At 46.2% G+C, this 27,912-nt stretch overlaps 1 protein-coding gene and 2 long non-coding RNA genes across 3 annotated transcripts; all 3 read left to right on the top strand.

Moving 5' to 3' along the window:
* Nucleotides 1–4,910: 4,910 nt before the first annotated feature.
* On the top strand, nt 4,911–27,568 carry LOC310668110 (5'-nucleotidase domain-containing protein 2-like). The gene is made up of 14 exons (XM_083421065.1): nt 4,911–5,261; nt 11,671–11,855; nt 13,138–13,212; nt 14,564–14,619; nt 15,099–15,192; nt 17,050–17,178; nt 20,443–20,503; nt 21,180–21,282; nt 22,118–22,219; nt 23,204–23,285; nt 24,116–24,202; nt 24,354–24,494; nt 25,071–25,135; nt 26,547–27,568. Exons 1-14 carry the CDS (start codon nt 4,994–4,996, stop codon nt 26,806–26,808), a joined length of 1,710 nt encoding a protein of 569 aa, XP_083277191.1. The 5' UTR covers nt 4,911–4,993; the 3' UTR covers nt 26,809–27,568.
* On the top strand, nt 5,555–6,782 carry LOC310668169. Its single transcript, XR_014506637.1, has 2 exons — nt 5,555–5,945; nt 6,392–6,782. It is a non-coding gene; the product is annotated as an uncharacterized lncRNA (long non-coding RNA).
* On the top strand, nt 17,185–20,019 carry LOC310668168. Its single transcript, XR_014506636.1, has 2 exons — nt 17,185–17,562; nt 17,593–20,019. It is a non-coding gene; the product is annotated as an uncharacterized lncRNA (long non-coding RNA).
* Nucleotides 27,569–27,912: the final 344 nt, after the last annotated feature.

Genomic DNA, 27,912 nt, shown 5'->3' on the forward strand with positions numbered 1-27,912 from the left:
GATCAAGCTTGAATAAAACATGAATGCCACCCACTCCCACTTGGTGATCTTCATATCCACATATGGCGCGGGTGGTGCTGTGGTCTAAACCACTGAGCCTCTTGGGCTTGCTGATTGGAAGGCTGGCTGTTTGCATCCCCACGATGGGGTGAGCTCCCGTTGCTCTGTCCCAGCTCTTGCCAACCTAGCAGTTCAAAAGCATGCCACTGCAAGTAGATAAATAGGTATCACTGTGGCGGGAAGGTAAATTGTGTTTCTGTGTGTTCTGGCATTCGTCATGGACCTCCATGCACCAGTAGCAGTTTAGTCATGTTGGCCACATGACCCGGAAAACTGTCTGTGGACAAACACCAGCTGCCTCGACCTGAAAGCGAGATGAGTGCTGCAACCCCATAGTCGCCTTTGTCTGGACTTCACTGTCCAGGGATCCTTTACCTTTACCTTTTACCTATATCCACATATCCTTACAGCTTCTCTAACCATTCTGCTGTCCTTGGTACACTTTTCTGTTTAATAAATAACATCCTAGTTTTGGTGGTTGCATAATACTTTCCTTCCACTTTTGTCTTTTTACCAAATTCACTTCTAAAGGATGACAAACTTTGCTAGACCTCTTGGGGCAGACCCTATCCTTAATTCCTTTATCCAAGCTTTTGTTGCCACCATGCTACAAAGTAATGCAACTTCTTTTTCTATGGTCCTTCTCACTAAGGATATTTTTAAGAATCTTATTGTGAAGGCATCATGGCTGGGTGGAGATGGCTTTCTCTGTGCAGGGAAAACTGTGTCTATGACTTCAGCCAAGAAGACTAGCCCATCTGGCTTGCTTGCACAGCTTTCAAAAACTACTTTGTGCTTCAAGCAAATTGTGCCAGGCACAGTGTGTGTGGTGTGTGTGTGGGCCTCTGTGCATTTAAACAAAAAGCAAATGGACCACAGCTTGAAGACGAGGAGGCAGTGTCAAGAGGTCAGATATCAACGAAAAGAAAAGAGCTCACTCTGAAACTCACCTACAGGTGGTACCTAACACCAAGAAAACTAGCGCTAATACACCCAGGAACCTCACCAAAATGTTGGAGAGGTGCACCTCCACAGGCACATACCTCCACATGTGGTGGGAATGCCCCCAAATCCAACTATTCTGGGGAACAGCCACACAAGAAATATGTAAAATAACTAAGCAAGTATTAGACATCACCCCAGAATTGGCCCTACTAAACATCTTCCAAGACAATGCCCATTTACACCACAAAGAACTCATAACCCACCTACTTTCAGCAGCCAGAAACACCATAACCAGACACTGGAGAGACCTGTCAGGAGTAAGCATGGACCAATGGTACCAAATAGTATGAGAAACAGCCCTACTAGAAAAATTAACCAATAAACTGAAACTGACATGGGGACAAACAGAAGAAGATGCCTTCTTCTAAAAAGGGTATGGCTCCCCTTTATCACATACACAGCCCAACAAGACAATGACAATAATCCATCAACAGCATACAAATCAATATGGCTGACCTGATCCAAAACACCCACCCACCCCACTCACACACGAAAACAAAGATCACCACAGCCTATCACAAACAACCACGCCCTAGGCCAACCCTAACCTCTCTCACCACCAAAGGAACACAAGTGAACAGCACAAGCAACGCTGACACCAAACCCTACATACATTAAGCATAATAGAAACATCGCCACCCGACCCCACCCCCACCCATCTCCCCACCCCACCCCTTTTTTTCCCCTCCCCCTAATGTCTCAACAAATGAAACGGATTTGTAAAAATGTTACATGGAAAAAATACAAGAGACATTACACATACTTCTGTAAAACAAGAAAATCTTTAATAATAGTTAAAAAAAAGATCTGTAGATGGTTGATGCCCCCTTCTGGCAAAAATGGAAAGTAGTAACACACAAAAGCTTGGAGGCTTGGCTAAGCCCCGCCTCTTGCTCAGGTACTTGGAGCAAAGCTGGGTTTGTTGCTGTGCTTTGTGTCAAATGGGTCTCAGCCCTTCATCCTCTGGGCTAAGGCTGTGGGAGTGTTCTGCAAAAAGGGAGGAAGAGAAGCTAAGTCATTAGAAATGTTGCTGTGCAGAAGAAGCATTCTTCCTTTGTACACTGGAGTGAGACACCTAGTGTGTGCAACAGATCATACTTCTGTTAAGTTTCCAGCATGGAGAGATTCACCGTAGTAGTGCTCCCTCATCAGTACCCAATTTGCCATAAATCTATCCCAAAATATACATAAATACACATACTCACCAATAGAACAATCCCAAGACAGCTGATCATAATATAAAGTTCAGCATATACTTGCCCTCAATCAGTCAACTCTGCTACTGTGGCCAATGCTGTCATTCAAAAGGTCAGGTAGAAAACAAATACTTTCCCCTGGTGCTGAAAGCTAGCTAATGCCACTTCTAGCCATTTGTTTTTCTTGCTGCTGCATTACACTGTTGCCTCAAACTTATACCTTCCAGGTTGACTCCCCTCAAATGTCTACTTTTTCACTTAACTTTTCCACTACAGTGGTACCTCGGGTTACATACGCTTCAGGTTACATAGGCTTTAGGTTACACACTCCGCTAACCCAGAAATAGTGCTTCAGGTTAAGAACTTTGCTTCAGAATAAGAACAGAAATCTGGCTCCGGCAGCGCAGCAGCAGTGGGAGGCCCCATTAGCTAAAGTGGTGCTTCAGGTTAAGAACAGTTTCAGCTTAAGTACGGACCTCCGGAATGAATTAAGTACTTAACCTGAGATACCACTGTACAGCCAAACTCCATCAGCCTTTGAAAGAAAAGTGTTTACAATATTCCAGATTTGTGCACGAAAAAACAGTCAAAAATAAAATGTGTGCTGCTCCACTCCAGCCAAGGATTGTTTATGTGCAAGGCTGATACTTCCTTTCCTTTTCCTTTCCTGACTCCTGTATGTATATTTAATACGGCTGTTTTATGCAAGAGCTTCTGCAGAAAGAGCTAATTAAAAACTAAAATATTATGGACATGCCTTCAACAGCAACCAGTAGAAAAGGGCAGGCTGCATTCTTTCCTCTGGGTTGATGGAAACAGAAGTAGGGGGTACATTGAGAGATGGTGCTTAGTGACATTTTACTACATGTGGAAAAGAAGTGCCAACAATGTGCTTCAGTACACCCAAAGTCAGGTAACATACATTTTATATCTGATATTCCCTTACTGGATGATCTGTTGATTGGGAAAATCTAAATTTAATGGGGGGGGGAGTGTGGTCTGCCACTTGGATGAAGAGGATGTCACGCACACAAATTGGAAGTGGGGAGTGAGTTTAATTGTGAGACTTGCATCTGCTGGTTTTTAAAATTTATTGATGCTCAGAGATACACAATAATACATACCCCTTACAAAGTTATCTCTTTTATAATATACTGGTATAAAACAGCTACCTAGTCTAAAAAAGAACAAAGGCAAAAAGGGGAAAAGACAGGGGGGGGGGACCTAAAGAAAGAGAAAGCTGGTATTACAATTAAATCCCATCAGCAGAATAGGAACCAACTGACAGTGCCCAAACTCTACCACGTGTACTTCATAGCATGTGTACTTCATTGCTGTCGTTGGTATAAAGTTGTAGGCAGATAAAATGACTTCCTGCAATGGATATTACAATTCTATTATTCTATATAAATAGAGGGTCATCTAGTCCAACTCCCTGCAATGCAGGAAGCTCAACTACAAATCTGCCTAACAGTTACCTCATCCAGACCATTTTACCAGCTTCTCTGCAAGAATATCATGGGGGGCTTTGTCAAAAGCCTTAATGAAATCAATATCCACAGCATTCCCCTGATTCATCAAGCTTTCCAAAAAAAGAATTGAGATTTGTCTGGCATGACTTGCTTTTGAGAAACCCATCACAGCCTCCATTTCTAAGTGCTCCCAGACTGCTTAATTATCTGTTCTAGGATTCTGTTTCATTTCTTCTAGCCTTTTCCTAGGTCTGATCTATCAGCTGCCAACTTTTGTTTCTCCCAATACTGGGATTGCTGCTTTCTCTCTAGCCCTGGAACACATGGATTTTTTTGTTTTGTTTAAAATGATGCATTATTAAGTGTAGTTCCTCAATGTGGGGGGAAGTCCATACCTGTAGGCTTTTCCTGGTTGATGTCTATGCATAGTGTATGGATGTCAGAGATAGACATCCTTGCATGGGACTTCCTTCATGCAATAGATGTGTGAAGGGGGCTATTGAATACAATATGCCATAAAAACACATACAAAGCACATCCTTTCCCTCAAATAATTCTGGATGCTGTTGTTTGTTAAGGGTTGCTAAGAACCGTGAGGGAGTAAACCAGGGTGCCAAGAATTCCTTAAATGTGCTTTAAAGGTATAGTGCAGGGGTAGGCAAACTAAGGCCCAAGGGCTGCATCCAGCCCAATCGCCTTCTCAATCCAGCCCACGGGTGGTCAGGGAAACTCATGTTTTTACATGAGTAGAACGTGTGCTTTTATTTAAAATGCATCTCTGGGTTATTTGTGGGGCACAGGAATTCGTTCATTCATTTATTTTTAAATATATAGTCCAGCCCGGCACACATGTTATTTCTCAGTCCCCCCCCCCCCTTCTCTTGAAGCAGCCCCGCGGACTCCTTCCCGGTCCACACGCAGACAGGCTGCGGGCTGTAAGATTGCAATCCTAAGGCAGGTTTTCAGGACCGGCCCACCCAGGAGGTGGTGCCTCAGGCGGCGGAATCCTGCCGGAGACGCGGGGGGCGGGATCCGATGAGATCTCCCCACAGCGGCCACTTCTGCCTCGGATCTGCTAGGGGGGCTCTTGCATTTCTAGCCCCCTTTTCCTTCCAAGGGGCGCGCGGAGGAGGCGGGGGAGCTGGGAGCGGGCGCCGGCCAGGTCCTCCCTGCCGGGGCGGAGCCGCCTCTCTCTGCCCGCCCTCCGGGGCGCCTCGGCTCCGCGTCCTTCGGCCGCCGCGTCCACACGCCTCTCGCGCCATGGCTGGCGCCGCCGCGGAGCGCGCTGGCTGGCTACTGCTGCGCCGGGCGGGCGCCTCGCTCTCCCGCTGCCGCCGCTTCGCGACGGAGGCGCCCGGCGCCCAGCCCAGGCCTCCGTACGGGAGCCGCCAGCCGCAGGCTCGGCGGGGCGCCGCTGCCGCCCCCGGCGCCGACCAAGAGGCTCTGGCCGGCAGCGCGCCGCCTCCCGGGCCGGACCGGCCCACCTTCCTGTGGGCGCGCTACGGAGAGCTGAAGCGGCTGGTGCAGGGTGAGCGAGGGGCTTCGACTGGGGAGGAGGAGGAGGAGGGCGCCCGGCCCCGGCTCCCTTCCCCCTGGGGAGGCTGCCGCCCCTTTGGCTTCTCTCCCGTCTCTCCTCCCGCAGGACCCCCCGTTTCTTCTTTTCCCTTTCCATGTACTTTGTAGCAGCGCCCTTCCTGTGGTCCCTTTTGGCCGACCCGAGGGAACCCGGTTCCTGACACATTTTTAAGCGAGGACTGGACTCGCGAATCTCCCTTGCTGCTTCTGTTGCGGTGACTCTGCTCCGGAGCCTTCGTGCACTCGAGCTGGGTCGTGGGATCCCCTCCCCTTTCTTTTGGAGACATGTCCGGGCAGAAACAGCGGGGAAGGGGCTGCTTTGTGTCTGGCTTTTCAGGCAGGGCTTTGGAGGGGGGAGGAAGAGCGCAAGACCCGCACGGCGGCTGCAACAACAGGGAAAGGCTCACAGTTCCTGTGGCGTGGATCTGTTAAGTCTTGAAGGAGCCGCGGGACTCTTCTGCAGCAAGAACACCAAACACAGTGAATTTTAAAGAATTGGAGTTGTTTTATTACAGTAGTTTTAATTGATTTAAATTTGCACGCAAAAAACAGGTAAAACAAATCTTTGGAAGAAAGTGGCATCCTTTCTTTGTTTTTAGATTATGCATCCATGAATCTGGAAGAGCCATTCCTTCCTGTGTGGGAGAGAAGCCTCTTCTAAAATGATGCCTGCTACCCTTGATTTTTGTAAATATTTGCGTATTTTAAAAAAGTATTCTTTCTTTAAATCTGCCTGATTAATACAGGTGGTGGAGGCACTTATAAGACTGACTGGAACGGATGATTAATCTGAACATGGTAGTACTAATCACCCCCAGTCCAAAGAAGCAGATCCTGATTTCTCAAAAATATGATGCATACATTTTGGGTTCTCCTTCTGAATTCCAGGTATCGGGGGCGTTCTCCCAGTCCTTGTCAGGGACCAGCCAAAAGTATGCATCTAGCAAGCTTGCTGGGGCAGGGGAGAACAGTGCAATTTTAGAGTGCCCCCCTTATAAACCACTAAACATAGATTAGTTACTCCTTAACATGATTTAATCAATCTGTTCTAGTTGCAGCCAGGGATGGGCTATAGCTCAGTAGCAAAGCTGCTGTTGTCCCTTCTATTTTCTTCCTCTTTCTCCCTTTTTCTGTGGTCAGGATTTTTATCAATATTACAGAGATCGGGAGGAGGCATGGGCTGGCGAGTGGACTTAATTGTGCAATTTATGTTAAAACTTGTGATAAACAATTAGAAGGTAATGTAACTTCATGGTATGAGAATACCACCATTACATTACCACCATTACTGTTCCCCAGCCCCCAGCATCTTTAGTGCCTGAAGCCTTGGAGAATTGTGGTAGAGAGCATAGATGCCTCAATTTAGCTTGAGACGACTTCCTATTCTCACCCGTTTTTATACATGTTCATCTGCGGAATTGAAGATTCTAACAAACCCTGTACAGATGGTGTTAGCTTCAAAGTAAACCAGTGTGCTTTTGTATATTTAGTGTAACGTTAACGGTATTTAATCCAGTTTTGTAATAAGGATGGACATACTTATTTGGATGCACAAAGTGATCAAAGTCCTGCTCTTAATTCCTGACTTTCTCCTAAGTGCTACAAAAATTGCCATGTCTCTCTCTCCTCTCTTCTTCCCCTCCCACTGTCATTCCTCTGCACCTCACAAAAATATGCATTACAAAGCTTAACAGTTTCTTCCTTCCTTCCTGGGCACTGCCAGTTTCTGGAACTGTGGCATCACTACCCACAAAGTTTATTTGACCACACCAGGCTGTCTGACCCAGCAGTTCCCTCTGTGCTTTGCCTGTTGACCACAAAGAATCTTATGCATTTCAGCATTTGCTGAATACAGTAATTTTTATTTCCAGCTCAACCAGTTTATTGGGGGGGGGGGTGACAGAAGGCAACGTGTATTCCGTGCTCCGAGATGAGCTGACTCATCACTTGGCATAAGGCAAATTCGTCATTAGTGTGCCTGCTTGCACTTGATAGGGTTAACTAATGCAGGATGTCTGCTGTTGCACAAGTGCTACGTGTTTCGAGCAGCAAAGTGTATGTGCTGCCCAGGTATAGCCGTCTGTATTCTTAAAAGACTGAGAGCTGTGTGGACAACTGGATGCTTTATATTTTGGCTGTGAACCAGTTCTGCCACTTGTTCAAGCTCCTCCCTGAAGGACTGAGGAATACAAGGAGCTGCCTTCTACTGAATCTGACCCTTGGTCCCTCTGGCTCATGTGGACAGGCAGGGGCTATCCAGGATCTCATACTCTCATACAGGGCTCTCCCCAGCCCTGCCAGGACATGCTATCGGGGATCAAGCCTGGGACCTGCGTGCAAAGAAGACAGTGTAGTTGAGAATGGCCAAGATCCATTCTGTTTCCAGTGGTGCCCATCCAGCTTCCAAGCCAGCTATGAATGTGAAGCCATAATAGTGCTTAGAGAAAAACTAATTTGGAGGAGCAAAGGGGTGGCAAAGGCTATTATGGGGAGATTTAATCTTTGTTGTCTAGCAGGCAGTCCCAAACGTTGGTTCATGGAGATAAGCTTCATTTAGGTGGTTAAAAGAGTGACTGTGGATTTGTGGTTGAAGAAGGGATGTTTTGCCTCCTGAGTTGGAGGCAGGAAGCCTCTGAATACCAACTGCTGGCCATCAGAAGTGGGGGAGGAGAGTGCTGTTGGCTTCGGGTTCTACTTGTGGGCTTCCTGTGGGCATCTGGTGGACTACTGTGAAAACAGGATGTTAGAATCATAGAATCATAGAATCATAGAGTTGGAAGAGACCACAAGGGTCATCGAGTCCAACCCCCTGCCAAGCAGGAAACACCATCAGAGCACTCCTGACATATGGTTGTCAAGCCTCTGCTTAAAGACCTCCAAAGAAGGAGACTCCACCACACGCCTTGGCAGCAAATTCCACTGTCGAACAGCTCTTACTGTCAGGAAGTTCTTCCTAATGTTTAGGTGGAATCTTCTTTCTTGTAGTTTGTATCCATTGCTCCGTGTCCGCTTCTCTGGAGCAGCAGAAAACAACCTTTCTCCCTCCTCTATGTGACATCCTTTTATATATTTGAACATGGCTATCATATCACCCCTTAACCTCCTCTTCTCCAGGCTAAACATGACCAGCTCCCTTAGCCGATCCTCATAAGGCATTGTTTCCAGGCCTTTGACCATTTTGGTTGCCCTCCTCTGTACACGTTCTAGTTTGTCAGTGTCCTTCTTGAACTGTGGTGCCCAGAACTGGACACAGTACTCCAGGTGAGGTCTGACCAGAGCAGAATACAGTGGCACTATAACTTCCCTTGATCTAGATGCTATACTCCTATTGATGCAGCCCAGAATTGCATTGGCTTTTTTAGCTGCCGCGTCACACTGTTGGCTCATGTTAAGTTTGTGGTCAACCAAGACTCCTAGATCCTTTTCACATGTACTGCTCTCAAGCCAGGTGTCACCCATCTTGTATTTGTGCCTCTCATTTTTTTTGCCCAAGTGCAATACTTTACATTTCTCCCTGTTAAAATTCATCTTGTTTGTTTTGGCCCAGTTCTCTAATCTGTCAAGGTCATTTTGAAGTGTGATCCTGTCCTCTGGGGTGTTAGCCACCCCTCCCAGTTTGGTGTCATCTGCAAATTTGATCAGGATGCCCTTGAGTCCATCATCCAAGTCGTTGATAAAGATGTTGAATAAGACCGGGCCCAAGACAGAACCCTGTGGCACCCCACTAGTCACTCTTCTCCAGGATGAAGAGGAACCATTGATGAGCACCCTTTGGGTCCGGTCAGTCAGCCAGTTACAAATCCACTGAGTGGTAGCATAGTCAAGACCGCATTTTACCAGCTTCTTTACAAGAATATTATGGGGCACCTTGTCAAATGCCTTGCTGAAATCATGTTGCGCTAGATGAGCCATTGGGTGATGGACCCAGCAGCCTCTTATTATTATAGAATGGCACTGAATGGCCTTCATATTGCTCATTTAAGTAAGGGGGAATCCAAATGACTAGTTCTTAATTTCTAAGAATAAATAAATAAATTAAGGCTTGGGGTGGGCTGAGGCTGAGGTCTATTTAGGAGCCATCATGTCTGCTTTGTACCTTAATCCTGTATATGTGGAATCTACCTGTGGTCACTCAGTAGTAAGGAAAGGCATGCACACTATACATAGTTAGAGGCATGTTTCTTTGTTGTAACTTAATGGATTTGAGGACTGGAAAGCACATTCAGAGGCTGAGACGTGGCAGACATAAAGCCCTGAGGGTAACAAGGACTCCTGGCTATGCAAGATGCCTCCTGAAATGTTCAGTAGTAACAGATTGCTGGTGTGCAAGAACAGACTTAGAGGTGGGGAGACTCTCCAAGGAGGTCAGATAGACAGTCGCTTGAAGTATTGCAATAAAATGAAATCCAAAAAAATAAAAGAAGTAATGCAAATTCAATTAAAAAAAAAACATTATCAATATTTAATGTGATGGATGTACCATCTCCCTCCTGTCTTCAGCCACAAATCAACAGACACACCACAGACCACCTGCATGAAGCTCATGAACCACTGGTGGTCCATGGACAGAAGTTGGGGAACCCTTGATTTAAAGCATTCTTATACCACCTTAATGGTTATGGAGAATCATGGGAACTATTTTTTTAAAGATGCTGAGAACTGTAGCTTTGTAAGTTCAACACCCTGAACTAACTAAGTATGGTACACTGGAGGGGGGGGCAGGAGGAGAGTGAGGCTGAAATGGAGATGGTCCAATTTTGTGATCATTTGGGCCCTAGTTCTTACATAAATGGCATACCATGACACAGGTAGTGGTTCACATGATGGGTTGATCCTTCATACAAAAACACTCCATAGAAAGCTGGCATACTGGGGAGAAGGCTAAGCTGGACCCCTTCTCCCTGCCTTGCTACTTCTGTATTAAAGGTTTTCTTTTTTAAGGAGAAGCATTTAGTTCTATGACTCCTAGCAATCATCTGAAGTTGTGCAGCTCAGATACAGATTTATCACACCATTGAGAACTAGGTTCTGGTCTCTCCCTATTCTGTGATGGAAAACAAGGTCCTGATTAGCTGAAACAGGACCTGTTTTTTCAGGGATCTGACCCTTCCCTTAACAACTAAATTCCTATTTCTTAGCCTTCTGCTTTTCAGAGAAACCAGTAAGAAAATGGCCATGCACTCCTTTCAACCTGTCTATAGCCTGGTTAGCACATAATGCTAAATCATGTTTTACTTAGCTCAAGTGGTGTTTGTTTGAATGCCTGATCTCAGCCCAGCTGGGTAACCATGGCTTCTTTTCTGGTTACAAACCACAAAATGAAGCCATGGTTTGTTGTTGGCTTAAGAACCATGACCTGTTTTAACTGTGGTTTGACATTATTTCCAAACCCAACAGGCTTGCTTAACTATGATTTGCTTGTTTCCTGCAGCCACTCATGATGACACATAGGCAAGAGCATCTGGAAACCAAAGCAAGCTTTGGAGAAAGGAGCCACGTCTTATTTGTTCGTCTGCAAGATGATTTGTTGAATAAACCATGGCTTAGCATTATGTGCAAACGCAGCTGTAGAGGACTTATCCCACTAACTTTGGTTCATGAGTGAGGGACATGTTTTGTCAGTTACCCACTCTCTAACAATCTGCCTCCTGAGATATTTTATTTTATATAACAGACCCAGGGGGTCACCCCACCCCTTGTTTCTGGCTTGGGAGTCATCTTTTCCTAGAAGAATTCTCCCCTTCTGGCTAGAATGAAACCCAGGTAGTCTGTATTCCCACAGGTTCTACCTTCCCTGGCACAGACTTAGCCTTCCAGTCTAAATACCTTCTCCAGACTCTCAACCCAGTCTTCCTATCTAAGCTGTGAGGCTCCTTCCTCTTGCTGTAGATTGTCTCCTCAGTGTGGTTGTTCAACTCAAATCAGAACCAGTTCTCCCTCAGACAAATTCTATCCGAATCCCTTTCTCCCATCTCAAATCAAGCCCTATCTAAAAACTCCCTCAGAAACTGTTCCTTGTATTCTACCTCCCATCCATGCAATGAGTCAGGTCCCCTCCCCTCCATCCCTGGATCACAATTTTATTACCTTTTGGAACTAAATAAAACCATATATTTGGCTATTTTTGGTGAATCTCTATGTTTCAAAAAATGGGATTTCCTTGCCTTATTATGGCACTGGGAGTGCAGTATAGGTTGTCGAATGGAGAGAAATGTATAGAAAAGGTGGTGTGTGCGTGTCATTGCAGCATAGCACGCAATCTCAGGAGGCCAACGTTTCTGATGTGTTGAGTACCCCTCCCTTTGTAAGAGGCATCCATTTGGAAGTGTGTGGTAATTGCTTGTGCTTCCATCTTCCTCCAGATTTGCTCCCCCCAGGGGTCTGCAATCTTCTGAACCCTTCAACAATCTACTCCAACAATGAGATTTCCCTGAGTACTATCGGAGTTTATGGATTTGACTATGACTACACACTGGCGTTATACTCACCTGCCCTCCACTCTTGCATCTACAACACAGCTCGGGACATCCTTGTGGAGCAATATAAGGTACCTCTCGAGCTTGCATGTCCTGTTGACTAGAATACGAGAAAAGTAATTGGCAAAATTGGAGGGTGCTTGGCTTGGACAAATGGTGGTGACTGAAGGTTTGAAAACCTTTGGGTGGGGGTGGGGAGCCTGTGGTCCACAGGCCAAAGTTGGCCCACCAAGGGTACCTGCTTGATCCATGAGCCCGTTTCCCCCAAAACTTGCCCTCCTGCCCCCACACCTGACATCATATGTACACTTAAACCATGTTCACAATTGTGCATTGGCAAGGGAAATCAGGCTTCGGATATACTGCCCGTCAGCTAAGCAGCGCTGGATTGGTGCTGAAGTGCTCCCTGTGTGGAACTTCCTCACACACCGGATGTCTGCAGAAAACAGGTTGTGGCTCTACCCCCCATCAGCTGGTGGGCAGTAAAACTGGAGCTGCAGGCATTTTAAAGCACAATGCAGGACTCTTGTACTGTACTTTGAAGTCAAAGGCACTTGCTATCATGGTGACACCAGGTGGTTGGCAGCCAAGGCCAGGATCTGACCAGTGGAGCTAGAAAGGTTCCCCAGCCCTGCCTTAGGCTAAGCAAGACATGAGAGGAGGAGGCAGCCGTGTTTGTATGCTTGTCCTGTTCTGTGTAAACTGTATGTGTTTGGTTTTTGCATCAAAAGGGGCGTTCAGGTGGACGAAGCTGAACCCTCTGCTGTCTTTACCTCACCATGCTCTGTCACTGCAGGCACTTTTCTGGCAGCTCAGTTATCCAAAGTGGCCCAGGCTAGAAAAGACATTTGAAGCAATGGGGAAAGGGGAGGGTTTAGCACTCCTCATACAAGTGCTAAAAAGTTAACTTTTATCTCTTGTCTTATATGTGAACAGGGCAGACAGACCAAGAGGGCTGCTCCTTTCATGCCTCCTCTGCCTCTTAATGGGTAGAATGTGCATTTGCCCTTCATGCTTGGGAACCTGTATGGGCTTCCCAATGTTATTGGACTCTCAACTCCCATCATCCCCAGAAAGCAGCACGGCTAATGGATTGGGGCTGATGGGAGCTGTAGTCCATCAACATCTGGAGGGCCACAGAGGTTCCCTATCCCTGCTGTCTGTGCTTGCCTCTGGGATCCCAATGGTAGCTGATAAACATGGATAGCATGGTTCCAAGCAATTCCCCGCATTGACTTCATCGAGAAAAAGTATTATCTTTGAAATCCGCTTCCAAATGACACTTGAAAGGCTCTAGACTTTTTAAACTGATTGACCACCTTGCAAATTGTATGTTTTGTTCTGTCCCATCAGTATCCAAAGGGCATCCTGAAGTATGAATATTGGCCGAACTTTGCCATCCGGGGCTTACACTACGACATTGCCAAGGTGAGACAGAGACAGGTGGCTTGTCCTGTTGTTGTGGCAGGAGAGCAGAGGCTGGAAGAGCAGAGCTGTGTGTGCATGTGTCAAATCTCACTTTAGCCTGAAGTCACCAGGTGTTCTTTGCCAAACTGCAGTGGCCTAATGCAGTAGTGTAATCAACGTGGAACATTTTAAAAGTCTTCTTAAATAAATGCTAAGCATTATTACTTGTCACCTGTGCAAATAAGGGCCACTTTCAGCAGGAGGTTAATTGTAAGCCAAGGGAAGAGTTTGTTCTTTTTTTCCATTGTGGTCATCCATGTAGCACAAATGTGGGCAGGCAATGCGTTATACATAGGGCTGCCTCGGAAGGCGGTTTGGAAGCTTCAACTGGTGCAGAACTCGGTGGCCAGGTTGCTCACCAGGGCAAGACGGTTTGAGCATATTACACCAATCCTGGCCCAACTGCACAGGCTGCCAGTTAGTTTCTGGGCCCAATTCAAAGTGCTGGTTTAGACCTATAAAGACTCAAATGGCTAAGGACCACAATACCTCAAGGACCACCTTCCCCCACATGAACCTACTCAGACCCTGCAATCATCATCTGAGGCCCTTCTTTGTGTGTGTCCTCCATGTGAGGACCAGAGTGTCCTTTTCTATGATGGCTCCCTGCTTGTGGGATGCTCTCCACAGAGAGGCTCACCTGGTGCCTTCATTACATATCTTTAGGTGCCAGGCAAAAATGTTTCTCTTTAATTAGTCCTTTGGCTTTGGCTGATCAGGGCGGTCCAATTTCTCATACCAAGTGGGCTGCACGTTGCCTTGTCTCATGGGGGGTGGGATCATCAAGATTTGACTCACACACCCGGCCCTGCTTTGGAATGAAGGCACTTGGCTCTGGCAGGGTCCTAGAGCCCTCCTTCCCAGAGTTGGAAAAGCACTAACTAGGCTTTGGGAAGGAGGCAAGAGGAATCTAGGACCCTGTCAGTGCCCTCACACCTACTTCCCAAAGCCCAGCGCCTTGCTAATCCAGCTTTGGGAAGGCAGTGCAAGGGATGGGGCATCAAATGTTGCAAAGGGCCACCGTAAAAGGCTTTGGGGGCCACATGGAGCCCTTTGGCCATGCGTTGGACCACCCTGTGTGTTCTTTTAAATGTGTTTGTGGGAAGAGTGCTATTGGTTTGTTATTGCTCTTGTTTTTATAATGTATTTTGTGTTCATATTTTGTATTTTTATGTGGTGAACCGCCCTGTTATCTTCAGATGAAGGGTGTTATACAAATTCTATAAATAAATAAAGTATTGTTTCCTGAACTAATTTGCAATATGGGTTTCCTGTGTGCTGACTCCACATTTCTCTTCTGTCTGCCATACAGGGCTTGCTCATGAAGATAGATGCCTTTCATTACATTCAGCTGGGCACCGTTTACCGGTAAGTGTTGCTCACATAGAGCAGAATTTCATAGCTGAGATATTGGAATTGAGGCTGTTCCTAGACCTAATTTTTAATATTCTTCTGTGTGGTCATGCCTAAGATATAACCCTGACTCCCAGGAAATAGAATTTTCAAGTTGGGAAGCAGTCCCGAAGGCATGCGGTCCTTTTAATTTCCCTTGAAAACTCTGGTTAAATTTGTGTTAGCCATGGCTAGCTGTGGTTCACATGGAATATTAAACCATGGTTAAGTCAAACAAAGCAAGGAAGAGGGGAAGGAGCATCCATCCCTTGCTCTGGCTCAAAATTTGCAAACTAGTTTGTAAGGAGACCGCATCATGTCTGCACCAGTCAAACTGGAATTCATAACTTCGTAGCCACATTACTCACGTGCAGTACTTTGATTCAGCTGCTAAATGATGCTCTCCTGGCGACACTTCAAACTCCTAAACCTTTCCCCTTTTTGGCATTCTCCAGGGGCTTGAAACCGGTTCCAGATGACGAGGTGCTGGCGCTGTATGACGGTACCCTTCATATCCCCCTCCACCAGGCTAGTGGCTTCTATGGAAAGGTTGGTTCCCTTGCTAGCCCTGGAGTTGGTTTGAAGGCCATCGGCCAGTGTCTCTCGTTGCTCAGTTTCTGACTGAGATGTGGCAAGAGGGGACCAGGTGCCAGCAGAGTGTAGCTCCTTTTATTTGCCTTCCTATGTATCTCTGCTATCCAGGGTCCACCAAGTTATAAAGGGAGCTTAGTTGGCCTCCAGTTGCATCTACTTTCTAGGCTGGACCTCCATATTCACATGATTTCTCTACCAAGTATTTGGTAGGGCATTGCATTGTCTCAGGAGTTTTGCAGGGAATACTGCAGGATGCATGGCAAACTGAGATGCTGGAGTAAGGATGAAGTGGTCTTCTTTGAAAAGGGGCATCCATAGTGAAGTTTTCGTCATGTTGGCAGAGCACCCCACATGCCAGTACTGGCATTGCCCTTGGAGCCAGTCCTAGATGTACATAACCAGAAGTAATGTGTCGAAGAGGTGTGAGCCTCTCTAGCCGAAGGTGTAATGTTGCCCTGGCTCAGAGGACTCAAGCGCCATCCCACTCCCCAAGAGTCAATGGCAGATAAAGCAGACTTGGTCCCTTTAAATAGGGTTGCCATACGTCTGGTATTCAGCCCTCGTAAACAGCGTCCGGGTGGAAATCGATGAATGTCCAGGAAAATCCGGGTGTGTGGCAGCCCATGTCAGAAGTGTCGGTTTTGGTGAATTTCATTAAAAACAATGAACAGCTTAACAACTTTGCCCCCCACCCCACCCCTGCAAAAAAGAGCTCAACTTTTGTGTCCAGTTTTTTACTTCATGGGCGCAGAGCCAGCAACTGAGATAGAGCTGCAGCTCCTGTTTAAGGTTCAGTCTGAGGATGACTGTTGCTGAAGGAAAACCTGAGCTCTGCTCTTACTGTGCAGATAGCCTGAGCTCTGTGTGTGTGTGTTTGGCTCAACATGAGAGGAAATTGTTACTTTATTTTATTTATTCATTCAAAGATCTAAGGATAATCCACAGCATAAAAATACAAGATAAAAACACAAAATGCATAATAAAAACAAGAACAAACCAAACCAATGACCTCCTCCCCCCACTCTCAATGCACCACTTTCACATCCTAAGGTACCACCGTCCTGGTCCTGATCCAGTTCGGAACATTCCATAGGTGCTATTTTATGTTTTCTAAACAAATGAACGAACATGAAACTATGCATTTAACATAGTGTGTTGTTTGACACTCAAAATGCAGTGTGGGTAGGCAAGAACTTCCCGGTGAAATAGTCTCACGGCAGCCCCTTTCCCCTGCTCATGGAGGGTGCTCTGTACCTCCTAGCTGCCTTTATCTAATCTTCATGTCTCTTGCCTTCCCCATTTTTCTCCAGTCTGGATCTATGTACAGTGGTACCTCGGGATGCGAACGGGATCCGTTCCAGAGCCCCATTCGCATCCTGAATAGAACATAAGACGCATCTGGGCGTGCCGCGTTTCGCCGCTTCCGCACATGCGCATGACTTCATTTTGACCGCCTGCGCAAGCGGCGAAATCCGGAAGTAATGTGCTCTGTTACCTCCGGGTCGCCGCGGAGCACAACCCGAAAATACACCCTGAAGCTTATTTATCCCAAGGTATATCTGATAAATCAAATGATGGAAGCGGAAGTAAATATGCTCACTCTCACTTAATTGTGGATTTTGAAGGTGGTTGGTGAATGTAGGGCTCTGATGTGTAGCTGGACTGGATGAACCAGGAATTCTGCAAAGTTGGACACTTACAGTCCCTGCACTAGCAAGAAATGGGTGATGAGTGCAGGCAGTTCTGACTGAGAGTTGCTGTTCAAGCCAGGAACAATCTTTTGTTTCTCCTTCCGTCCCTTGGTCTTCCCAGGGTCCAGCCATAAAGCAGTTTATGGACATCTTCTCTCTCCCTGAAATGACCCTCCTGGCCGTAGTCAATGACTTCTTCATCACCAACGACATTGATTACGATCCCATCCATCTCTACAAAGACGTAACGGTGTGTTTCCCTCCACTTTCCTGTATATTCTGCTCTTGTTGCTGAGTGTTGAGATGTAGGCTTGTGTTGAGAATTGGCAGGAGGATTGTTGCTTGCTAGGTGTCCTTTTTTTGTGGGGGGGGGGGAGGACTCTGTGTTCTCTGTGGTTTACCCTGCAGGCAAATTGAGGAGGAGGATTTGAGTGCTCTCAAGGGCTCTGTTCAGTTCTTTCTTTTTTACTACTTTGTTGTGGGAGGGAGTGACGTATCTCGCCACAGCAGAACAGGCTGTCCTGAACCAAGGAGAGAATTGGGAGGGGCTGCCTGCTTAGCTGCCAGGCAGGCTTATCAAGGAGCCCAGCTGCCCCAAGGCACACGGCATGGGCCTCTTTCTCCTCCTCTGCGTGTGTTTTGAAAAGGCAAGTCTCCTTCTTAGTTGTATCTTTGGAAACTTGAGACATCTGGCTCTGCCTCTCAGACTCCCAGCTTCTCTGGAGCCTGCCTGTCTCCTTGATCCAGGGCAAGAGGTCAGAACAGGCATTGTCATAAATAGCATTGCTCCATTGCTGCCTCCATGCACGTAGGCCCTTTGACTCTTCCAAGAGACCTCTCTATTGAGCATTCATTCCAGTTTGTTTGCAGGAAGATTAGATGGCAAATGCTCATTAGCAAGCCAACTTTCTGATTTGTTTGTGGGGAGATTTGATGAAATTGTGTTACCCCACACTTCCCAGTGCATTTGTCCATCACTTTCCTTATCACAAGAAGTCTTAGGGGGGGAAGCAGGTTTGCTACACAAGACCTCCCAATCAGTGATAATTGCACAATTCTATTAGCCTCCCTGAATGTGAATTTGCCTGTATCTGATTGAATTCCACCTGAAAATAGGGACAAGCTTAGGGACATGCTTGTATTCTACAGTGAGGGGGGAAAGTATTCGATCCCCTGCTAAATTTGCCTGTTTGCCCTCTGATGAAAAAATGACCAGTCCGTAATTGTAATGGTAGGTTTATTGTAGCTGTGAGAGACAGAATAACAACAGGAAAACCTCCAGAAACCCAGAGGACAAAAGTCAGAGATTGAAGTGCATTATAATGAGTGAAAGAAGTATTTGATCCCCTATCAACCAGCCAGATGCCTGGCTACCTGGTATCTTCACTGTACGTAACGAGCTGAGATTAGAAGCACCTGCTGTAAGGGAGAGGTCTTACCTGTAATCCCAGACCTTTGTCTTCTGGGTTTCTGGGGGTTTTCCTGTTGTTATTCTGTCTCTCACAGCTACAATAAACCTACCATTACAATTATGGATTGGTCATTTCTTCGTCAGAGGGCAAACGGGCAAATTTAGCAGGGGATCAAATACTTTCCCCCCTCACTGTACTTGTTCATATGAGAAAGATATTTCAGGTATTTCAGAAGTCTGCACCCAAAAGCAGAATTCTTCAGCTTGCCTAAATTACATAAATCAATCACATTTGCACATTTGTCGCATTATTTTGCACTTGCTGATTGTGCAAAAGGCGGCAGAGAGCTTTGCCAAGATGCCACAACTGAGCACCCTCCCCCCATAGCTTCTAGTATGTCATGACACCTTCAGGCTTAAGGGTTAAAGGTTTTTCTTCCTCAGACTGTGCAGGATCTTGGAATGCACAAGTCTTGAGACTTTCCTTCTGGGTCAGACAGGCAGTCTGAGTTGCTTAGCCTTCCTGAATGGAGTTTGGGGTTCTTCTTGTTTTGAGCCATATGGTCCTCTCCAAGCAGTTCCTGTGGTGCAGGCGTCTCCTGTGGTGGTTCTTCCTCCTCCTGCCTACTTGTGATGAGGATTATATATATGGACATTCCTATTTCAGGGGCTCAAGACCTTCTGGTCCCTTCCAGCCCTACTGGTTTTTTACCTGTACCCCATGGATGTTTCTACACCACAAATTTGTGAGTGTGTTTTAAAACAATTATCATGACCCCCAGCTAAGGAATCCTAGCAGCTTTCTTTGGCTAGATACATACCAGGCTGTTAAGGCACAGATCCAGTTCCCCCATATGTTCTTGTCTGCACGCCTATCCACGTGAGCAATGGAAAGCACTGTCACAGTATTTCCTGTCCACGTTGGTGGCTAGTAGTTGATGGGATGTATTCACACTGTGTCTTATTGTCCCCTCCTCTCAGTACTTCCCCACCTTCCCTAAGTTCCAGAAACGTGAGGCCCATTGTGGGTATGCACACATGTATTCATTTTCCTATGGAGGCAGCCAAAAAAATTTTGGATACAACTTTTCTGTTATACCAGATTTGCATTAAAAATAGATTATTATTTTTTTTAAAAGACCACTGAGGAGAGCTGTCAGGTAGGGGTGTGCAGCAAAATGTCACCACAAATGTAAAAAAAAACCCTGTCTGCAGAGTGCCAATGGGATGTTGTCAGTGCCAAAAGTGTATACACATGGAGTGCTTAGAAACCATTTTAAACCACTGTGTACACACCACTTTTTTGGAAAGTAGCTGGGAATTTCTCTGTGTTTGAAAGAGGAAGAAAGACAGAAACAGGCAAGGACCAAGCTAGTTGTAACTGTAGCAAGGTCTGCTGCATTTATTTAAACAGGTAAAAACACCCGTGGGACTTCTCAAATCAGATTTGGGCTGTGGTTCAAACGGAGAGGTTTTCCCCTTGTAAATGCACCCCCCCCCCCCCGGACACACTGAAGCCGCTATTTGCCCTGCGGAGGAAAACAAGCAAGTATCAGTGTCTCTGAACTCCCTCCACCCACATCCCTGTCAGGGAAAGCAGGGCCAGAAAGGAAAGGGTTAACCCTCTTCCTACAGTTCTGGAGTCCCAGGTGGATTCTTGTTACCCCCCCCCCACAAAAACTGGTGGCTACTATTACTTTTTTTTCCTTTCTCTAAACTGGTTTGGCCATCGGAATATGTTGTAAAGCAATGGAGCAACAGAGGCAAGTGATTTGTGGGAGGCTGGGGCCAGTTTGCAAAAGTTTGCAGTGCCTCCCCACCCAACTAGGTAACCCAGCTTGGGATAGAGGGGCCAGTGGGGTGATTCCGGCTCTTAGCCCCCCCCCCCTTTAGCCCAAAGCCAGCTTGGAAGGGGTGCAGAGCAAGGGAGCAGTATAGCCTTCCTTTCCAAAGTACCATCTCTCGAAAGCAACTTTCAGGGTGTTGGTGAAGCATTGGAAACGCAGGTCTGGGGGAGCTAGACCAGTGTGCACACTGTTAAACTTGTTTGTGTATTTCTGAGGTGTTTTTTAAAAACTATTATTAAAAAAAGTTTTTCAATAGGATGCCATCCGGGATGTCCATATTAAAGGCTTTATGTACAAGTGGATTATGCAGGATCTGGGTGAGTATCCATCTGCCAAGGGGCTGGAGGCAGGGCAACCACGCAAGCAGAGGGCTGCAAGGGATGCAAATGGCCTTTCCAGACCTGCTGCCTTTCCCAAGGGAAGAGCGTCCACCCACTAGCTAAGCTGTAGAACAAAACACACTGGTTAGCTAGCCTAGTGTGTCAGAAGGGAAATGTTTTTCTGCATGAAGTGATTTAGCAGAATGGCACAGAGGCTTAAGCAAGTGAACCGAGCAGTGGACTGCTTAAGGGAAGGCAAAACCAAAGATCAGGCCTGGCTAGAGTCTCTTAGTCTGTGCATTCTCTGTGCCTGGACCAAGCACATTCCACACCAAGAAAGCTAAATTCTGCAGTCACAGGAGAAGCCAGGAGACTGAAGCCCCGCCCTTCGTCTCAGAAATCAGAGAGGGATTGGCCAGGTGCTTTCATGTGCATCTGCACAGCCACAAGGGCTGGAAACTTGCTTTAAAGGGGGGGGGTTGCATTGTGCCACATTGTGTACTTTTTGTTCACTTCCACAGGGTAGGCATATACACAAAGCCCAGCCTAAGTCAGAAAACGAAAACAACAATCCTTCTAGCACTGCTCCTTCCCACCCAGTGAACCTCGTTTCAGTTTGTCTCTTGGTTCTGTCTGCATGGAGAAGTTTTTAATGCCCATCTTCCCTCTGCAGAGAAGTACATCCTGCGTGGGGATGAGACATACGCCGTGCTGCACCGCCTGGCCAAGTGTGGCAAGAAACTCTTCCTCATCACCAACAGCCCTTTCAGCTTTGTGTGAGTCTGAACATGGCAGGGCTGCAAGCTAGAAGTAGGCTGGGCATTAACATTGTCTCTGCTTAAATGCTGATATTGAACCACTCTGTTGGGATCTCTAGGGCTCTCCTGCACCAGCTGCTCCTGCATTTTCATAGAATTGTAGAGTTGGAAGGGAGCCTGAGAGTCATCGAGTCCATCCCGCTGCAGTGTAGGAATCGTAACTAAAGCATCCAGGACAGGTGGCCATCCGACTTCTGCTTAAAGACTTCCAATGAAGGAGAGTCTATCAAACAGCTCTCGCCATCAGAAAGTTCTTGTTTGGTCAGAATCTCCTTTCTTGTAGCTTGAAGCCTTTGGTTTGGGTCCTGCCCTCTGGAGCAGGAGAAACTAAGCTTGCTCCATCTTCCGTGTGCTGGCCCTTGAGATAGTTGAAGATTTTTTTAGGTTTGACCTAAAGTGTTACACTACTAGCCCTAGCTCTTTTAGGCGGCTCAGGCAGACAGCTTACACTAATTTGACAGTCTCATGGCAGATACGAGAATAAAGGAGGAAGGTGAACAGGGAGCACTACTGTGGGCTGTGAGAAAGGAGTGAATTGTAGCCGCTTTGAGCCCGGGTTTGGCCGGGGAGGGCGGAATACAAATAAAATATTATTATTATTATTATTATTATTATTATTATTATTATTATTATTATTATTATCTCCTATTATTAGCCCTCTGCCGATTCTACTGCTGGAATATCTGCTGCCCTTCTCAGGCTTCCTTGGTCTCTGTTGCAAGAGCCCATAGAAGCTCCCCCTGCTGTCTGCTACTGTCTCCTATTCCTAATGTGCCTTTTTCCTCCTTTCCAGCAATAAAGGGATGCGGTACATGGTTGGTAAAGACTGGCGGGACTTCTTTGACGTGGTCATAGTCCAGGCAGACAAGCCTCATTTCTTCAATGACTGTGTCAAGTAAGTGTGGCCCACTCTCAAGCTCCTGCTGTGGGTTCCAGATCCTGTATGCCACATTGAGGGATGAGTTCTAGTGCATCCACCTTGGGCGGTTGTGGGGCAGAGCGCATAGCCTGAAGTCTGGGAAGCAGTGCTGGCCCTCGCACACATGCACCGTCTTATAGATCACACCACTCAGTATAGAGACTTGAGCCTTAAGAACCTGGTAGGTTGCCCCTGGCCACTTTGCAGAGAGCCAAATATTCGTTTGTTTGCTTTCCGTTGCTGGAGGTGGGGGCATTCTGTGTAAATTTGAAATCCTGCTATCTACCCAACTGCATCATTTTCCTCCTTTCTTTCTTTTTTAAAAAGTGACTTAATACTGACTTGCTTGATTGCCCTCAATATTCCTCTGCTTGCTTTTGTGTGGGGTGGGGAAGGCTTACACTGGCTTGGGACAGAAATGATTGTCTGCTTTTATGAAGATAGGGGTGCTTTGTAAATTATACATGACTTCTGAATATTCTGTTTTCACTTCCTGTCATTCTTCCCCTTCTTTCCTGTCTCTTGTATACTTTCTTCTCCTTCCCTTTTTGTGTCTTATTGACATTTAAACCACATGGAACGGTTTAAATAAAACCACATGGAGGTTTTATTACAATCAAGAGGTACATATATTTTTGTTAAATAAGTAAAAGAATGAAAATAAGTCTTTAAGGAGGTGCATCTTAAATTGCACTTTTTATAATATTGCCAAAATGCAATGCAAAGTCACAGCTCCTGGTTTTCCTTGGCTCCAAGAGCCGCTTCACACAAGAATTTGCAGAAAACATCTACACAATCTTATGTGTAGGTTCCCCACAGAAACAGTGTGAGGGTGGGCAAGTGAGAATGATTTTGTGGGTTTGGAGGCCAGATGCTGGGTCCCAGGAGCTCATGCCCCCCAGCTCTGGGAGAGCAGAGGGTCTTGTTGGCACCCCACCCACCACTTGCTTCTCTCCTCAGACCTTTCCGGCGACTGGATGCTAATGGGGATCTGCAGTGGGACAAAATAACTAAGCTGGAGAAGGGGCAGGTATATAAGCAGGTGAGGAAATGGATTGTGGATGATAAAAATGTCATGGTGGTGGGATTGTCTGTCTTCTGGAAGAATGGAATTAATATACCAGATCTTTCCATGCTTGTAACTTGGGCATGTCAGTCCTTCAGCATATCATCTTCTGTACACACACACATACACTTTTCTCCACTTGGTTATTCTTGAGGCAGTCAAATCAGATACCTAAGGGATGGGGGAAGTAATCTCCTCTCTCGCAGGTCTAATCCAGTTCCACCCTATGACAGGAGCCTGTATGGCCCTTCAGATGTTATTGAACCACAACTCCCATCAACCTCAGCCAGTATGTCCACTGATCAAAGATGATGGGAATTGTAGTCTAGCAGCATCTGGAGGATCACAGGTTGCCTATCCCTGCCCGACAGTTTCAAGTAGGGTGTGAGGAAGAAGTCGGGAATGGTGTTGAGCTGGCCAACAGGGCCACTTTTAACAGCCACCCTTTGCTAAGTTGTGTGCGCTCGCTCTCTCTCTGGTGGTGAGGACACGGCCTAGTCTGGGCTCACCCTCACCATGGCACAGTGGGCAAGCAAGGGAGAGGAGAAAAGCCCACTGAGGGCTTCTTGCTCAGCGCTCTCTGTTTCTGGAGGTTGGCACCAGGCTGCCTTCTCCATACCAGCAAGTAATTCCATATCTTTTGTCAATTCTAGGTCAAAATTCAGCCTCTTATGTTTAACCTCATTCTATATTAATGTAAAAATTGTGTAGCCATTTTGTTCCTGTATTTATAGAAGTCCTTTAACTGACTTCACCTGTCTGGTGATTTTAATGCACCCTTTCTCATTCCAAAAAATAAAATATAGGGCAACCTTGTTGACTTCCTCCAGCTTACAGGCTGGCGTGGATCCAAAGTTCTCTACTTCGGCGATCATCTCTACAGTGACCTGGCGGTGAGATCTTTGGGCCTTTTTCTCTGGGGCAGGAATGGAGTGTGGCCTGTGGGAGCTGTGGCCTGACTTGAGTTGAAGGGAGGGGAGGGGGGTGAAGTTGCTTTGGGCTTGCCTATGCCTTCCTCCTTCCACTGTACCTGTCTCCCCACAGGACCTGATGCTGCGCCATGGCTGGCGAACAGGGGCCATAGTTCCCGAACTGGAAACAGAGACCAAAATGGTGAACACAGAACAGTACTCACAAGCACTCACCTGGCTGCAGGCCTTGACCGGCTTGCTGGAGCGCATGCAGGTAGAGGAGAGTCCACTTGGTGGCTGAGAATGGAATGGGGAAAGGGCACAGAGCTCTTCATGGAGGGTTGCTCTTGAGAGATGGCAAAGGATGCTAAAATAGTAGAGCAATAATCCTAAAATCCTAGAATTGTAGAGTTGGACGGGACCCTGAGGGTCATATTGTCCAACCCCCTGCAATGCAGGAATCTCAACTAAAGCACACCTGGCAGATGGCCATCCAACCTCTGCTTGAAACCCCCCAAGGAAGGAGAGTCCACCACCTTCTGAGAGAGTCCCTTCCACTGCCAAACAGCTCTTCCTGTCAGAAAGTTTTTCCTGATATTTAATCGGAATCTCCTGTCTTGTAACTTGAAGCCATTGGTTATAGAATCAATCCATTGGTTATAGAATCAATAAGGTGCCCTAAAGACCAGTTAACATAGAAGAAATGAAGTTTCTAGCTAGGTTATGGGCTGTGGACATGAATCAATAGGTAAAAAGGCAGATTTCTTCTGCAGAAGTTGGTTTAGTGAGTTTTAAGGCAGGATGGGATCATCAGATGCTTTTCTAACCACTTGGTTTGTTTCTCCAAAAGATGTTCAAGGATCCAGAAGCTCAGAAGGTGTTCCAGGACTGGATGAAGGAGCGACAAGAGCTCAGGTAGCATTTTATCTCTGCCTTCCCATTAATTTTGCCTGCCATTCCTCCTCTGTAGGTACTAACTCCTCTCTCCATCTTTGTGCATATAAAATTCTCACCACCTAAACAGACTAACTTTTTTACTTGGAACCTCGGATCTCACCATACCTAAAAGAAAGGCCTCAGCTCTTTTTGGAAAGGTCTTCCAAAATATTTTTTTCCAGTTCATTATATATCATTTCCCAATATTCTTTGGCTCCACCACACATGATTGAAAGTCCCATCCATAACTTTACACTTCCAACATTTACCCAACTCTGACTTATACATTTTTGCTAATCTGGTGTCAAGTACCATCTATAAATCATTTTCAAATAGTTTTTCTTAAGAGCGTAGCAGGTTGTAAATTTCAGTCCTGTTTTCCACAGCTTTTCACACAAATCTAACTATATTATGGCCTACATCTCCTGCCCAACTAATCATTGCCAATTTCACCATTTCATCCTGTCTCTCATTCTTGTAATAACATACATTTTAGAAATTGACTTATCGTTATTTTCTATCAGCTCTTTCTGAGGTATGTTCCATGAAACCTTATTGTTTATTGACGCCAAATGTTTCATTCACTTGGCAGTATTGCAACCAATCTGTCACTTGTTGCCGACTCCTTCCATCTTCTTCAGGCTTACACTAGTATCTGTAAAGTCCAGTAATTCTCCATACGTTGGCCATATTTTTTCCATATTAAGTTTTTCACTGCAATTGTTTTGATGGGTCAAAGCCACAAATGTGTTTTCCTTTCTAGCAGGTTTTTATATTTTCCCCAGACTCCATAGATATTTCTCCTAATTCCATGATTCATAAAATTTTTACGTATTCTTGCTTTGCCATACCATAGATATGTATGCCAACCAAATTTAACACCACACCCCTCCAAATTGAGCAGTTGAGTGTTCTTCAACTTTATCCATTCTTTTAACCAACACAAGCATGCTGCTTTATAATATAAATGCAGATCTGGCAGAGGGAAGCCTCATTTTTCCCTAGTATCAATCAATATCTTATATTTAATTCTTGGTTTCTTCCCCTGCCAGATAAATCTAAAAATATTCTTCTGCCAAGAAATATCCTTCTTTAAAACAGCTTAGGTTATTAATTATTGGGGCAATTTGAAATAAAAATAACTTTTCCAACAACACGTTCATTTTTATGACCGAAATTCTACCCAACAGAAAGCTGAGATTCTTGAAGAGGTGCATCCTTCAGCTATCACTGCATGCTGCAGTTTCCATGAAAACACATTGTCCTGTTGCAGCTTGCTAGGTCACCTAGCTAGGTACAGAACCTAGGAAGCCAAAGATCTAATTTTGTATGCTGTTGCCTAATAACTCTTTCTCTTTCTCTTCTCTGTGTCCCCTCAAACTTGCTGCAGGGCACTCACCAAAAACCTCTTCAATCCTCAGTTTGGCAGCATCTTTCGCACCTGCCACAACCCCACCTATTTCTCACGCCGCCTGTGCCGCTTCTCGGACGTCTACATGGCCTCGCTCAGCTGCTTGCTCAACTATGACCTCAACTACACCTTTTACCCAAGACGCACTCCCCTGCAGCACGAGGCTCCCCTCTGGATGGATCAGCTGTGCACTGGCTGCATGAAGACTCCCTTTTTGGAAGAGATGGCTCATATCCGCTAGGGACCTGCGCAGGCAGGGCTGCAGAGGCTCACGACTCTGCCTAAGTGCAGCAGTGAGGGCTGACTTCTTGAATTAGAGTCCCTGCGGGTTATTCGTCCAAATTTACAAAGCAAGAGTGCTTCCTAGGAATGTCTGAATTGTTACGGCCTAATTCATCTTTGCCAAGTGGTCTTCAGTATCCAGTCTTGCTTGCAGGCATCAGAAGTGCCTTGCTGGCTCAGACCAAGGTCCAACTAGTCCAGAATTCTTTGCAGGATTCCCAGGAGCTAAGTAGGTTCTTGGGCCTATCTCAAATTGGCCAGGAGCCCAACAGCAGAGTTTTGGTTGGCCTTCTTCCTGCAGGTGCTCTAGGAAGCTGGGAAGCCTGTCAACTGCTTGTCCGCTGGTGGAGCACCTTGGAATGGCCTTGCAGTCCTCTCTGCCCTGCCCTGGGGTGGATAATTTCACAGGCAAACTCACTCAGCAGCTGCGTGGGGGTGGGGGTGAAATGTTATTTTTGCTCCAACTCACAAAACTACTCCGCCCCCACCCCTTGCAGGGGTGTTCTGAAGTGCTTGAAGTTTACCTTTTCCCCACTGTTGGGTTTTTGTGAGGGTGATTTTTGCTTGCAACCATGGAAGGTCTGGGGTACTGTGGGGAGGGGCTGGGAGGGAAATATCCTGTCTCTTGGTGGGGGGACAGGAGGTGCTAATGGGAGGGTAGGTGTTTGTAGCTCGTAAGTCAAATTTTGTACCTTTAATAAAGTTCAGGGTGAAACCTGTTCCTGGTATGTTTATTTGCCAGAAAAGGGGGGTACAGGATCAGAGGTGGGGGGGGACGTGTTTTGGCTCCCAAACGTTCCCTCTTCTACTTTGTCCTAACATGTTTACTCTTTTCTGAACCATTTGCCTGTGATGAGGAGCGGTTTTGGGGTGCATGTATATTCCTCACTTTAAAAAAAATCCTTTTCAAAGTAATCTTCCATTCTCTTCCTATGTAAATTAAGTAAAGTGTACATTAAGATTTCTTACTCTGTCTAGCGTATTCTGCTAAATATGAGGGTCAATGCAGAACTCTGAAACTGCCCCTGACCAACAGGAAATGCTGTTCACATCCTTGGTCTTA

The sequence above is a fragment of the Podarcis tiliguerta genome (genome assembly GCF_965153285.1).
Source record: "Podarcis tiliguerta genome assembly, chromosome: 17".
In the NCBI taxonomy this organism is placed as follows: domain Eukaryota; kingdom Metazoa; phylum Chordata; class Lepidosauria; order Squamata; family Lacertidae; genus Podarcis; species Podarcis tiliguerta.